Here is a 14,878-nt window from a genome sequence, read left to right on the forward strand (position 1 = left end):
TGTTTATATCAGATGTATTTAGTTTCATGCAAACTTGCAGAACTGCTTTCAGTTGGTGGTAAAATCGCATGTTTAGAAAAGAACAAAATTAAGGCATTGGCACAAAGGGTGTCAATACTTTACAATCTCACCTGCCTGGGGCAGACAACAGCTAACAACGTCAAGTTATTTTTCTGTAACCAATGCAGTCACGTCCGCAGCAGCTACCACAACAAACAGCACAGCATCAGCCGGAGCAAACGCTAAAACACAAAACATCAGAAAATCAAGACTGTCTTCGAACAACATTTGGACCCAATGCAGCACTGCATGCGGAGGTGCTCTGGTGTCTGAACATAGCCGTGCAAAACCAGTCATACGCTACTAATGAAGGTGTATCTGAATTGTTTCAGGCAATCTTTCCAGATTCAGAAATAGCCAAATCTTTAACCTGTGGAAAATAAATCTAGCACACTTATGGCTCCAATGCTAAGAAAATCTAATACTCTAAGAAAGACGTACAACTGAAAAATATGGAATCAGGACTCCAACCAACTGAGAGGCGTGCATTAATCTTTTCCAAAAAAAACAAAAGAAGTGTATCCTTGGTACCATATGTAGCATGTTTGGTAGCATTTTCCATTCATATTCATTTTTTTTAGCATGTGTTTTAGTATCTACTGTTTTCAAATATTTCCAGCCAAGTTCCATTTCACTTTCAGTGCTCTGTCTTAACATCTTCTCAAGGCCGTTAGAATACATAGATATTTTTAGAGTCTCTCTCTCTCTCTGTTGTCATGGGTACTTTTTTACGGCATTATAATAATTTCAAACAGCATTAAATTAAAGTTACTAATTTCTGTATAAACCCTGTAATATATTTGTCATGTTTGAAGCAGAGACTCTTCAGGAGTAAATGAAGAGATACACTCTGATCAGTGTTTTCTTGGTTTGTTTGATGTCTGATTGGCTGGTTTTAGATTTGGACACGTCTTATTTATTATTTCTTAGAGAATTTCTTGTTTTTAAGGTCTTTACCTGATCATAGCTGATCTGTTTGTCGGCTGGCCAGCTAGCAAAAAGTCCATCTCTGATCTAGGAAAGGAGTTTGAATCGGACGTTTTTCTCGTTGCCAAGGAAACGTTATTAAGCAGCTGATTTTATGCTAAATGTCTCACAGCAGCTCAGCCTGTTTGCCTGAAAGTCACCTCTCTGCAGTAACAGAGCAGAATCGGAGCTCTGCTCTTTTCTTCCCTGCTGCTGTTACTGCAGGGCAGGTGGGGGAGGGGCCTCCTCATCCCTCACTCACTCCTCTGTCTCCATCCTCTCAGGTGTAACGTTCAACGGGCCGTCCTCCTCCCAGCCTGCTGCTGACATCAGCACCCAGCAGACCAACGGCTCTGCCCCCAGCCCGACTCAGAGCTCCGGTAACAAGGAGTACAGCCGGCAGCTCACAGCGCTCAACTGCTCTGTGCGCGACTGGATCACCAAGCATGTGAACAGCAACCCTCTGTGCGACCTTAACCCCATCTTCAGGGATTACGAGCGGCACCTCGCCAGCATCGAGCGGCAGTATGGAGCGGGCTCTGCCGACGGCGGCTTGGAAAAGAAGCAGGGATCTACCCCTCCTCCTCCTTCCTCCTCCAGCAGCGGCTCAGCAGCTCCGTCAGCTGCTTTGTTCTCCTTCAGCAAAACCACGACAGAGGATCCAGCTCAGAAAAGCTCCAGCTCTGCTCCCATCCCTGCCGGGGTCACTTTCAACTTCGGTGAGAAGGTGGACGGCTCCGTCCTGGGATCGCTGGCGTCTAAAACATCTATCCCCAGCTTCTCCTTCTCCTCCTCCTCGTCCAGTCAGACCTCCCTGTTTGGAGCTTCAGGACCTGCTGCTCCGCTGCCCTTCGGTGGGAATAAAACCCAAAACGCTGCAGGTCTGCAAAACATCCCCTAAAAACTTTTTTTCCCTTTTAATCTTTTAAAACATTCTGGATTTTATGTTTCAGACTTTTTATTCAGTCAGCAGGAATTTTGCAACTTAAATGATGCTAAACTGTGTTTAGATGAGATGTTGCTGACAGTTAATGGCAGGTGAACCTGGTGCTTTGGTTTCTCTGTCCGTTTCCAACAATAGGAATGTTTTTATCTTTTTCTTGAACCAGAAGACAATGCAGAGGAAGAGTCGGAGGAGCCCCCAAAACCAGAGGTGAAGGAGGTGAAAGAGGACGACGCTTTCTATTCAAAGAAGTAGGTCTGAAAAATCTCTGGTTGATCTCAGAAATCATTAGAAACAGAAGAAAAAAACTGAAACTTTTAGTTCAGAGGTCATGGATTAGCGGACTGCAGTCCGGATCCAACTGCTGGCTAATTTAGACCCAACCTGATTTAAAACATTTATGAAGTATCGCATATTTTCTGACGACAGTATCTAATTTCACTTGCGCCTCTTCTCCTGTTAATACGGTAAAGCCCTGGGGAGCGTCCGGCTCCAGGCTGCACGTGATCCAAATGAGCCAATGAGCTGTCAGTCTGGGTTGCTGCTGCTGCTACTTTTAGACACAGCAGGCAAACCTGTGGCAAGCCGGGCGATGGGAAAGAAGGAGAAGACCATGAGAAAAAGAGAGCAGAGAAAGTGTGGACTGCTGGAAGAACTGCGGTGAACTGGTGAAAGAAAAGTGAAATGGCGTGCTCAAAGATGACCCTGCACATTTAGAGGATGTTTGGCTCAACCTGCTGCTGTGAAGCAGGATTCTCCACCATGAACAGAATCAACAATAAATCTGGATCCAGGCTCAAAATGAGCTCCTTGATATGTGCTTGAGAATGGCTTAGTCTCCGGTTAAACCCAGGTTTAAAGCCTTGCAGGGCAGCCTAAAGCCCACTGCCAACATTAAGACAGAAAAAAGAAAGAAAATAACAAACCATCAGTTCAGGGGTTTGAGAAAATATGGGAATAAGGAAATTATCTATAAACCAAACTGAACGATTGTTGTTCTCTACTTCAAAAACACTTTAGATTTTTAAATTGAAAAAAAAAAATTTCTAAATTTTATTTAAAAAGTAATTTAATTCATAAAAACGTCCTCTTATTTCAGTGTTAAATTCTGTTTAAAGTAAAAGATTATAATTAGAAATGTATCCAGACCTTCACTGGTTGATTTTCTTTATTCGGACCCTGCTGATTTTTAATCGGTTTAAATGAAAGTGACCCCAAATAAAAAAAAAAACATTTTATGGTAATTTAATATAAATTTTTGTAAAACTTCTCTGGACGCTTGGGTCAGTTCCTGTTTTCAGGGGGATATCGGATCTTATCAGGAGAATGTTTGTTTAAGTAGGCATTAAGTCGATCTGTTTAACGGAACATAGAGAAGCTGCAAACCAGAAGGGGAACACATTTCTATTCGAGCAGGATGTCATGTTTGTTTTGTTTTCCCCACTGTTGATCTATCATTTCTCTCCTGTCCCCATCAGGTGTAAATTATTCTACAAGAAGGAGTCGGAGTTCAAAGAGAAAGGAGTGGGAACGCTCCACCTCAAACACACCGCTGAGGGGAAGACTCAGATGATCGTCAGAGCCGACACCAATCTGGGTAAAAATATAAAAATCTGACTTTCCTCAGCCTGTCAGCGAAACATGTTTCAGATGTTTAAATGGGCCACCTTAGGAAGATGGGAGTCACAGATTCAGATCAAATAGTAAAAGTCCAGCTAAACACATTTATTTACACTAAAGGAGTTCAAGTGTTTTTCTCTTAACTTTCACTGAGGCTTAAAATCTCATTAAAACCCCAAATTCAGTGACCAATATTTTAATTTAAGGTTAATCGTGCAATAAACGGCTGTTTAAGTGGATTTCCTCTGGTCAGCGCGTTCAGAGCCACCGCTCATTCAGATGAGCTACATTCCTGCTGTTAGAGCGTCTCACCTGGGCTTCCAGAACCTTCACACAACCGCAGATGAAGCAGCTCCCAACGCTGGAATTACTCAGCCAGTCTCTACGGGCGAATTGTTTTATTTGATGATCCTCCTCAGTCACCACAGTTACTTCAGTCACTGTGAAAAATAAAACATAAAATAATTAGAATACAAAACATAAACTTACTATACAAATAAAACCAGACGCACCTCACTGCTTTCACTGGGGATCATTAAGTGTTGATTGCTTAACGACAAACATCTTGACTGTTCAAGTCATTCATTGGTACAATGATTCTACCAGCTTTTATAGGGCCTGCCCTGATTAGCTACGGCACCCTGTGAGGGACAAAAAACCCTTAAACATTACAAGGTACAAATACCAATAAACAGAGCAAATATAAAACCACAAACAATGCTAATCAAAACAAACGTCCATAAACTATCTGCAATATTTAGAAAATTCACTTCCAGTAATTTAAATTAGTCTACAAAAAATAAATTAGGCAATTAATTTTAAATAGCTCACTAAGATACTCTATAGAAGATGCTGTGTATATATGCTATACAGTACAGCAACATTTGTTTCTATAGTTTCTAATAGATTAAATTTAGTTTTTATTGGTTTTGAGTTATATTTAATCTGCAAATATAAATGATAGAAATTTTCCAAACTGAAATATTTTTTTGTGTGTGTTTTTTTTTTTTCATTTCTCTTTTTAATTTACTGGATTAAATTGTTTAAATTATTGGCTCTGATAAGTCCATCATGTTTGAAAGAGGAGCTGTTCAGTGGCGGCCACCAGGTGGCGCCCCAGTGGGTCCTCTTCTGATGAGTGTAGGACTGAGATCCCTGTCCAACTTAAGCCGCTCCAGTTTCACCTCATTCAACACTGAAAGATTGAATGTTTGATTCAGGGTTTGAAAGTTTGGACAGATTTTTCTTCATAAATGTGTTTTCATCTTTAAATCAGACCCTGGCATTTATTAAAGCCCCCCCCCCATTGAAGGGAGTCTGACTTCTCTCAGGGACTCAGGATAATTATTGCTGAATCTCATTCCTCATGATCGAGCTGCTGAGGAGGCAAATGAAAGCAAACATTTTTCCAGGTTTGTTCTAGAAACAGGTTTTGTCTCGCTGCTGATTCACAGCTGTGGTCAAACGGCTCCACCTGCTGCTCAAACAGAGGAACTGCACAACAGAACTTGTATTAAATCCAAAAAGTAAAACTGCTGGGAGGTTTTAATCGGTTAATACAGAATTTGTTTGTGAGCTTTGGTAACTTTTATTATCCTAAATGACAGATTTTATTTTTGATAAATTAAAAGAAATTTCTGTTTTGTCGTGGTTAGGAAACATCCTGCTGAACATCATCGTCCCGCCTGCTATGCCCTGCTCACGGGTTGGGAAGAACAACGTGATGGTGGTCTGCGTCCCGAACCCGCCGTTTGACGACAAGAACCCGAGCACCCCCGTCCCCCTCCTGATCAGAGTGAAAACCTCCGAGGATGCAGACGAGCTCCATAAGACCCTGGAGGAGAAGAAAGGCTGAGCCCCCTGCTACCGGAACCCACCTGCACCGCCCTCCCTGAGCTTTTAACAGGCCCCGCCCACTCATCCTCCCACTCTGTCGTACCCACTCATCCCCGTAGAGCTGTTCGGTCATCATGCTGTGAAATGTTATTGTTCAAATCAGAAGCAGGTCGTTGTGTGACTTTATTCCCCTCTGGTTCCACGCTGCTGTCCCAGTTCTGTTTTAATCCGGACGTCACCGGACCGAAGCGTGAACCCAGACGAGTTGCTTTGTTTGGGAGGGGGGGGGCTCTAATCTAAGGGCCAGTCAATTTGGTTTTACAAATTAAACACCTGCAGTCACAGTTAGATTTTTTTTTTTTCTATGAATATTTTAAGGAGCGTTTAGAGTGAAACTGCTGAGTGAATGTTCTGGAAACTATTTATTACGTCTGCAGGATTTTTACTCTGAGAGAAGCTCGACTGAATTGGTGTGGGAGTGTGAAACGGACCACTTTTACTTTGTTGTCCTGTTAACAAACTGTGGCTTTCCAAGTGTCCTTTGTTCGGCCTTCAGGATGAGACCGTCATCGTCTGACAACATTTGTAAAGAATAAAAGGAAATAACAATCCTGGCTGATCAGCTGTGATTATCTGCTTTGGTTCTGAATGTTTTTCTACCCGCTTTATATCCAGACACTTAGAAACACAGGAGTTATGAATAGGAGTTTTTTTTTTTTACAAAGTCTTGCATAACATTTATTTACAAGTATGCAAATTATGCTCCAAAATCATCGACTCCTTTAACCCAAAAAAAAAGTTTTGCGTGAACAGTTTTTTTAACAGTCTGTGGAAGTGGGGCTCAGACTCAGAACCTCAGGATTCCAAGATCTATGCTCTTACCACTCAAGTTGATCACATTTTAACCCAGTGGGACTTTTTTCTGTCTTTTTAGCCAAAAGCTTGACTTCATATAAGCATTAGCTAATTCCTGCATATTTCACAGGCTGTAGATCATTGATCAACCTGAGGTTGATCTTTGGCCCTTTTTGTGTGGTGTCCCTTAAAGCACACACTCCTGGTGAAATCTGTCTTCTGCAACTCTCCATAACCCAAAAAGCCTTTTTTTCTTTTTTTTTAAAGACACGTTTTCCTTTTACTCAACTTTATAAACTGATATAATTGGATAAACCCCCCCCCCCCCAGTTAACACCTAGATTATTCAGATCTCCTTGTGGCTAATATTAACTAAGCATAACATTTTTAAAGGCCATAATTTAAGAAATTATATATATTTCTTTCAAATTTCAGTACAAATATGCCAGACTTAGACTTTGTCATTTTGTACAGAGGGTGTATACAAAATGAAATGTCATTCAGTACAGCTCTCATGACATTTCCATTTCTAAAGTGCAGCAGTGATAAAATATAAACAAATGTAAACATAAGACATGATTTACAGTTTTCCAACATTCAGAGCTTTTTTTTTTTTTCTAAGTTCCCCATTATTTTAGGGGTGTCTCATTTGTTAGGGGAACCTTATAGAACTTAATAGCAATAAATAATTAAATTGTATCCTAGTGCTTTAAACCTGGGAACAGCAGAAATGTGGTGGACTGTAACCTTTAATCCACATGTTGGGTTTTCCCATCACTTCGCCCTCCCCCTCTCTGAGCAAAGATTGGGACGCCCCTAGCTGCTGGAGGAAGGGCTGAAAGGTTCCGACTTTAAAGTCCAACGGTAACAAGATGGCTGCGCAGATAAACAAAGAACCTTATAAGTGTGAGTATTCCTACCAGAATCTGTTGATTCTATCGCTTTAAATGCTGAAAATGAAGCTACCGAGCGCATCCCGGTCCCTGACATGAGCCGCCATCTTTGACAGGGCATAAAACGCTAAGGTTTGCTGATAAATGTGGCACATTAGCTGACCGTGTTGATTCTGAGTCTTTACCAAACGTTCCGAGGCGCAGAGAGAGAAAATGTTCGAGATAAATGGAGTTTAATGAAGCCGGGATGCGTGTTTTAAAGAGCGGCGGTTGTTTCTGAGCAGCAGGTGTTGTGCTCGGCTTGGTTATCGTGGAGCTGAGAGGCGACGGTTAAACGGAGGAGACCGAAGTGAACACAACACCGGCTGGGAAGCATAGGGGATCTGGAATCTACTACATCCGGTTAAAATCTCAGAGAGACGCTGCAAACCTGTTCTGATGGGGCCGACATGTTAGAAAAAAATAATTTATACAATTTAAATTTAATATAAAAGTTTTATTTTAAAACAGAGTGTGGCCTCTTTAAATGGGAGAGGCAGCCTAGTTGATAGGTCATAGAGCTTGGAATCCAGATGTTCTGAGTTTGAAACCCACTGCCGCAGGCAGTCACTCTGGGTCCCTGAGCAAGACCATGGCAGCCAACTGCTTTAATTAAACCGAAGCCAAGAGTAACGAGTAACGTTTGATTTAAAAATGTAAGGAATAGAAAGTACAGATACTGGTGTGAAAATGTAATGAAGTCAGAAGTAGGAAGAAAAATAAGTAATTTAGTAAAGTATAGATACCTTAAAAGTGTACTTAAGTATAGTAACGAGGTATTTGTACTTTGTTACTTTACACCTCTGGTGTTGCAATGCGATGGACTGGCGATCTTTCCAGAGTGGACCCCGCCTTTCACCCACTGACAGCTGGAGATGGGGGCTAGCACCCCTCGCCACCCCAGCAGGGATGGATGGAAATGGATATTTGCACCGAATAAAGTCTAATGATTTATTTTCTAGAATCAATTCACACTAATATTCAAAGGAAACTAAACTATTGTCACAATAGATGTTTCTCATCTCCATAAAAAAGCATTAAACATTTATATTAATGCCACATTTCCAACATGAACCTTTTCCAGGGACTCCAATAGAAACTCGGCGTCTGATTCGCTTTCGGGCCGAAAACGAGCAGCTTTTCCTCAAGTCCAAGAACAATGTTAAATTAATGTGGGAGTGAGTAATAATTTAAATATTAATAACAGGAAAACAAAAACAAGCTGCTTCGTCTCCCTTTTAACGTGACAGTTTCTGTCTCTGAACAGGAATTTAATCCGGGAGCTGGACCTGGAGGGGAAGGTGACGTCCCAACAGGTTTCCAAGAAATGGGAGAATCTAAAAAAGAAGTACAAGGTGAGAAATGTAGACGGGTGTGTAGGGCTGGGTATTTTCACCGAAGTCCTGAATCGATTCGATTTTGATTCATACATTTCTAAATCGATTAATTTCAATTCCATCTGTTTTTCAAAAATGAAAGAGGTTCAACTGCATTTCAAAATACTTGTTTTTTTTTCCTGTCACATTAAACACAAAGTGCAAACTTGTAAATCGGACAGTTTAAACTTGAGATGTGAACAAAACTGTCTCAAAAGTGCAAACTTGTTTTTGCAAAGTGAAAAAGTGAATCCTCACTCGAGCGAGCAGACGAGACACAGCAGACATGCATGAGCTGCACTGCACAAACCATATTTGCAGCGTTTTCTGTAACAACTACAGGGTGTTTTCTGCTCAGCCTCCATTCGTTAATGTCTTCAGTCAACCTGTTGGCCATATTTGCAGCTGTCTGGCTTGAAGTCATCTTGAGATCATCTTTCCTGCTCATTTGAATGTGAACGTTACGCGGGTCACTATAAAACAAATCAATCTTATTTCCCAGACATCGATTTTACAAAAATCTAAACGACTCGATTCAAAATCGATTTTTTTACCAAAATCTATTTTGGAGTCTCAACATATTATTACATATATTTGCTATTATTTTAAGTTTCACTGGCGATCTAAAGTAAGTAAAGTAGATCTAAGACAGATTGAGCTCTGCCATTTAAAATGTCTCAGCTTATTTTTATTCTTTTTATTAAGATCTGAGGTCAGAGGAGGAAAAATGGAACATCTTAAAAAAATGACTTTAATAGAGATTTAAAAAAAATAAACCTGTAGAAAATGAACGGTTGTTGTTGATACTAATTTAAAAGTAGTGTAGCTTAATATGGCTAACTGAGCGAGCTAAAAGAGGCTAACCTGTTAGCCTCTTTTAGCTCCTCCCCTTCATATCATGGTCTAACAGTTACTCTGTTCACCAGAAACAGATTTATTTCAACGTTCAGCCAATCATGTAGCGTAACGTCACTGGCAGGACGCAGGACCTGAGCGGATCTGTTAGCTACAGCGGTTCTCATCTCCTTTTTTCCTCTCAGGATCTACAGATGCTGAAGGCGGGATCTGCAACGGATGGAGGCGAGGTCACAGCTGTGACCTGGCAGTATTTTGATGACATGCACGAGGTGTTGGGTGGGAAAAGGTCTCCGAAGACGCCTGCTCTTGTTGCGTCCTTTAACGCAGATCCAGATCCCTTACCAAACTTTGAAGTGAAACAGGTCAGTTCTAAGTTTTTATCTCCAAACTGCATCGATACACAGAGAAATAAAGCGTTTGTATCTCTGATATACTGATATAAAAACAATCACTGGTCTTTGTTTCCGAGTTTGAAGACATTTCGCTTTCCATCCAGGAAGTTTTTCAATGCAAAATGTCAGAAATAGATGTTTTCTAGACCTTGTTTTGGCTTAGAAAACAGGCAAATTAAACCTGATGAGTGGGCCCACCCCTAGCTAGCATGTAATTCCTGAAACCTGCCAATGTCTCTAGACATTTTACTTCCTGGATGGGAAGCGAAACGTCTCTGAAACAAATTCCAGTGGATTGTTTTTTTTAATTTTTTTGGAATGACTATGAACTGGATGACTGAGAATCTTCACCAGCAGTTTGTATCTCTGGTTTTTCTTCAGGAAGAGTTTGAGGTCAAAGAAGAAGCGGGCTTCTCCTCGGGAACGCCGTCTCCCATCCCTCCTCTGGACTCCCCGACTGCTTCCCCTAAAAACAAGCGAAGGAGACGGACCAACCCCATTTTGGACTTTCTCATGGAGGAAAGCGCTAAAGAACAGAAGCGACACGAGGAGAGCGTAGCCAAGATCGAGCGCTTTCTCAACCTCTTTGAAAAACTGATTGAGAAAATTTAATCCAAACTACTTTTGGTGAAATTGAACCAATACTTCCTGTTTAATTATTTGTTTTAAGAATACGGTTTTTTTTTATTTAAATAAAAAAAATGTTTCAAGATTTTCTGAATATTTTAGTTTTTTCTGTATTAAATATTTGAGTTAAAGTAAAGAATCTGTGATGATAGAGCCAGTTCATCCTAGAATGTCTCATAGGAGCCGTCGGGACTTCCAGGTTACTTTATTGGTGCTAGCTGGTAAATAAGGAAGTCACAGGCTAATTTCCTAGATCTTAAGGAGTCATTTGGCCTGGTGAGACCATCCTGATCTCGCAAGCTTTCAAGGTTTCACTCGCAGGTCAGTCTGGAGACTCTCCGTTAAAGAAAATTTGGAGCCGTTCACCAAACGAACGTCCAATCAGCGTTGGCTTTGAGGCGGGTTGAGGTGTGACGCAACGAGAAGCGCGACAGTTCAGTCTAAAGAACATGGCGGCTTCAGCCGATGAAACTAGCGTTAGCGTGGCTATCGAGCAAGTTTTATGGGAATTACAGAGTATTTCTTCACTGAAAGAAGAGCAAAACACTGCTCTGGAGGCTTTTCTCAGAGGAAAAGATGTTTTTGCTCTTCTCCCGACTGGTTTCACCAAGAGTTTGATCTATCAATTGGCTCCTCTTCGTCGTCGCTCTGTTAGTACGTCATATGCTTCGTTGATCTGATTGGTTTATTTGGCCCGTCTATCACCAACATAGGCCAATCAGCTAACCAGTATTTTCGCCCCTTCCCAAAATTACTTCAACGGAAGGTTTCCAGATGGATATGCGGAGCAGATCCATCTGGCGGAGTCAGGTTAGGAGTTATTACCACTTAGGATAAATGCAGGACAGTAAGGCAGGATTGAGGAGAAGAAGGATGAAAATTCTCGAGCTGAAAGATATAATTATGTTCTGTGAGGTCCTGATAGTTATGTCAAACTTCCAGTAAGGTAACCTGGGAATATGGTTCATATTTATACTGTCCATTAAGGCAGGAGTCTTCAACCTTTTCCAGGCCAAGGACCCTAAACTGATGGGATGGGACAGGTGTTGTGAATGAAACGGTGCCCAGATTGAAAGAGCTCCTGTGTGTCTCTGAATGTGAGCATTGATGACTGAAAGACATCTTCTGCCTCCATTTATCTGTTTACTACAGTCTGTTGGATTTAAATCCACATGAACATGAATCCATTTCAGTTGGTGGAAAAAATTGCAGAGGAATATAAAAAAGTCTAATCAACCAAAACGTTCGTAACCCCCCATGCAGTACCTCCGTGGACCCCCTAGGGGTCGCTGACCCCCTGTTAAGGACCTCTGCACTAAGGCATTAAGTTGATTTTAAATGACAGAAAAGGAGATGTTATTCCTGCAGCTCTGGCGACATGTTCCTGGCAGCCAGTTCATCTCTGGTGGCGTCTCCAGGCGTCTCATCGTCTGTCAGGACCTCCTGAAAAGTAGACGAGGCAGTAGCGTCCTCTGCTGTGTCATCTTCCGGTTCCAGAACGTCCGCATTGTCCAGACACAAATTATGCAGAAAAGCACACGATGAAACAACCTGAGTCGCAAACTCCGGTTTAACCTCCAGGGCGCTCGATAAGGTAGACCTCCATCGAGTCTTCATCACTCTGAACGCCCTCATGGCCGCGCTGCAGGCTTTAGAATGATGCAAGTTGAAGAGCTTCTGTGGCGGTTGGCTTACAGGCTCTGTGTAAGGTGTGATCAGACGGATCGGGGAGTCCAGGCAGGGGTAGCTTTTATCACCCAGGAGGATGTAACCAGGAGGAGGGTAGCGTCTCGCCTGGTAAAAGCTGCTGTTCCTCATGATTCTGGCATTGGGAACTGATCCTGGGTGACCAGCCAGGATGTCCAGGAACCTTCCGTCGGAATCAAGGATAGCCTGCATGCTAACTGAATGAAAACCCTTCTCATTGATGTAATCAAAGTGGTGATATTGAGGAGGTTTGATCCTAATATGTGTGCAGGAGATCACGCCTACAACTTTGTCAAACGCCGCCGTCCCAGACCGCTCCACAAACCCTTGTCCAACCCGGTGTAGATCTTCTATACGAGGGAAAGAGATGGCCGTGTTGAAGTGCAGCCATATCCTCTCAGCAACAGTATGGATGATGCGGTAGATTGTGGATTTCGGTACATTAAAGACCCTAGAAACAACCCGGTAGGAGAGTCCGTGAGCCAGCCAGTAGATGTAGATCAATACCTCCAGCTCGTTGCCCCAGCCGTGATCCTGGTCCTTCTGCAGGAGCCTCTGCAGGGCGTGCATCACTCTTCTGCTCAGGCGGAAATCCTGCTTCAACTCGGACTCCACGTTGAACCACAGACGGAGGATGGGAACGTTATGGTTCAGCCGGCAGTACGTTGCTGGATTAGAAGTCTGAAGAACATAAAAATGGGGAAAATAGAAGTTTATGGAGAAAAGGATCAGATGCTTTGTCTTCCAAGTGAAGCCAACGGCCGCCATATTGGTACTCCCTAGTTAGAGTGGATGCAATGTAAACAATCTGTGCGCTACAGTATCAAACAAGATGATGTTCTCATTTTCAGGGACTTAAGATTTAAGAGAATAAAGTCATAAAATAACGGGAGTAAAGTTTAAAAAAAAATTATGGAGGATATAGCCACAATGAGAATAGTCATAAAATTAAGAGAATTAACATCATAAAATTATGAAAAGTAATATTATGAGAATAAAGTCAACAAATTATGAGAATAAAGTAAAAAAAAATGAGAATAAAGTCATGAAATCATGAGAATTAATAAAAATTAGAAGAATAAAGTAATGAAATTATGAGAATAAAGTCATGAAATTATGAGAATAAAGTCATGAAATTATGAGAATAAAGTCATGAAATTATGAGAATAAAGTCAGCAAATTATGAGAATAAAGTAAAAAAAATTATGAGAATAAAGTAAAAAAAATTAGGAGAATAAAGTCATGAAATTATGAGAATAAAGTCATAAAAATTAGGAGAATAAAGTCTTAATATTAAGAGAATAAAGTTGTAATTTATGATAACTCTTAGAAGAAGCTCTAAATGAGGAATGTGGAGCAGGTCTGTCGCCATCTGCTGGTCGGAGGTCGAGGGTTCCTCTCTGAAGCGGGTTGTGGTCTGATGGCTTCACTCTCGTTATGACTCTATTCGCATAATATAAATAATCTCTAGCCTGGCCCTAATATTCCGACGTAAAGAGAAATGAAATTCCCTCTCTGCATTTATCGCATCCCCTTGGGAAGCAGCGGGGCTGGCGCTGCACAGGTCTTTGCTCAGGTAGCCAGAGTGGCAGCCTGTGGGAGTGGGGTTCGAACTCACAACCTCAGGCTTCCAGGCTCTATGTCCTAACCCAGTGTTTTTTTTAACCCTGGTCTTCAAGGCACCCTGCTCTGCATGTTTTGGATGTTTCTGAGCTTCAGCACACCTGATTCAGATGATTGCAGTTCAGCAAAGCCTGATGATCTGGTATCAATTGATCACAGGTGTGTGGAAGCTGGGAAACATCTAGAACATGCAGGGCAGGTGCCTTCAGGACCAGGACTGAAAAACACTGCCTAACCACTAGGATAGAGAAAGGTTGAAAGGGATCTAAAGACTTACTTCAGACTTATCCAGCAGCAGCAGCAGCTGGCGGAGGCGTCTTCTTCTTCTCTCACGCCTCCGTGTCGCTGCGGATAACCGTAAAAAGATGGCTGCGGCGAAAGCTAGGGAAAGGCGGACAGGAGCGGACGGCATGATGGAGCTGCCAACACGCCGCGTCTGTTTACAGTGGAGGAGAACAGTTCCTGGAGGGGGAGGGGTCACAGCTGGTGCTCCGAACGGGATTGGTCAGATCTGAATTCGTAGGCGGGGCTTGGAAAAAAAAATTACAGAGCAGAAGAAAACACTGCCATCTGCTGGAAAAAAATAAACCCAACGCTTTATAAATAAGAACTAATAAGTTAAGAAATAAAAGTATAAAAAAATCCCCGACAACTTATTAATAGGTATAAAATGTCTTTTCATTAATCCCACATTTCTGTATCTTTTTAATTAGGTAATTTATATTTTTTCGTGTTTTATAAACTTAATATAAAATGTAAATCAATTAGTGAGCTGAGTTACCAAAATAAAGTGAATTTTCATTAATATTAAAAATGCTTAAATATTAAAAAATATTTCAAGGTTTAGACTGAAAATATCTTGCAATTTATAGGTTTATACACTGGGATACATTACCCAGCAAAACAGTGACTGTATGTTTCACTAATGTCATGTCTTTATGTACATCTAAAAATACTTTCATCCTACTAAAAAAGTTGTAAATATTCATTTCCAACATATTTACATTAAAATACTTTTTATAGAGTAATTTGACACAGGGGCGCATTTAGTAAATGTGGGGCCCTAGGCAAAGACAGGCAGGG

The 14,878-nt window shown here is 41.5% G+C and overlaps 3 protein-coding genes across 5 annotated transcripts in view; 2 read left to right on the forward strand and 1 right to left on the reverse strand.

The window, feature by feature from the left end:
* nup50 (nucleoporin 50kDa) overlaps positions 1-6,036 on the forward strand; it is a 12,706-nt gene extending 6,670 nt beyond the window's left edge. For 2 of the 3 annotated variants that reach the window (XM_015383952.1, XM_015383953.1), the window contains exons 5-8: positions 1,311-1,907; positions 2,136-2,220; positions 3,448-3,566; positions 5,245-6,036. In XM_015383952.1, coding sequence (XP_015239438.1) covers positions 1,311-1,907; positions 2,136-2,220; positions 3,448-3,566; positions 5,245-5,444 — 1,001 coding nt within the window. In that variant the 3' untranslated portion in view covers positions 5,445-6,036. The remainder of the gene's footprint in view (positions 1-1,310; positions 1,908-2,135; positions 2,221-3,447; positions 3,567-5,244) is intronic. The other variant, XM_015383954.1, reaches the window with a different exon arrangement.
* Positions 6,037-6,941: 905 nt separating this feature from the next.
* LOC107090519 lies at positions 6,942-10,528 on the forward strand. Its single transcript, XM_015383936.1, has 5 exons — positions 6,942-7,186; positions 8,297-8,390; positions 8,480-8,567; positions 9,629-9,808; positions 10,220-10,528. The coding sequence occupies exons 1-5, from the start codon at positions 7,153-7,155 to the stop codon at positions 10,448-10,450; spliced, it is 627 nt and encodes a 208-aa protein (XP_015239422.1). The 5' UTR covers positions 6,942-7,152; the 3' UTR covers positions 10,451-10,528.
* A 1,138-nt stretch (positions 10,529-11,666) lies between these two features.
* Positions 11,667-14,226, reverse strand: LOC107090522 (putative nuclease HARBI1). The gene is made up of 2 exons (XM_015383938.1): positions 14,073-14,226; positions 11,667-12,853 (listed from the first exon to the last, which is right to left on the reverse strand). The coding sequence occupies exons 1-2, from the start codon at positions 14,205-14,207 to the stop codon at positions 11,822-11,824; spliced, it is 1,167 nt and encodes a 388-aa protein (XP_015239424.1). The 5' UTR covers positions 14,208-14,226; the 3' UTR covers positions 11,667-11,821.
* Positions 14,227-14,878: the final 652 nt, after the last annotated feature.

This window comes from Cyprinodon variegatus, unplaced genomic scaffold, assembly GCF_000732505.1.
Source record: "Cyprinodon variegatus isolate N-32 unplaced genomic scaffold, C_variegatus-1.0 Scaffold298, whole genome shotgun sequence".
Lineage (NCBI taxonomy): Eukaryota > Metazoa > Chordata > Actinopteri > Cyprinodontiformes > Cyprinodontidae > Cyprinodon > Cyprinodon variegatus.

Coding starts and splice junctions, on each gene's coding strand:
- LOC107090519 (XM_015383936.1), top strand. CDS start 7,153: ATGGCTGCGCAGATAAACAAAGAACCTTATAAGT. Junction 7,187..8,296: donor AAACAAAGAACCTTATAAGT/GTGAGTATTCCT, acceptor AACCTTTTCCAG/GGACTCCAATAGAAACTCGG. Junction 8,391..8,479: donor AATGTTAAATTAATGTGGGA/GTGAGTAATAAT, acceptor GTCTCTGAACAG/GAATTTAATCCGGGAGCTGG.
- LOC107090522 (XM_015383938.1), bottom strand. CDS start 14,207: ATGCCGTCCGCTCCTGTCCGCCTTTCCCTAGCTTTCGCCGCAGCCATC. Junction 12,854..14,072: donor TGCTGCTGGATAAGTCTGAA/GTAAGTCTTTAG, acceptor TATGTTCTTCAG/ACTTCTAATCCAGCAACGTA.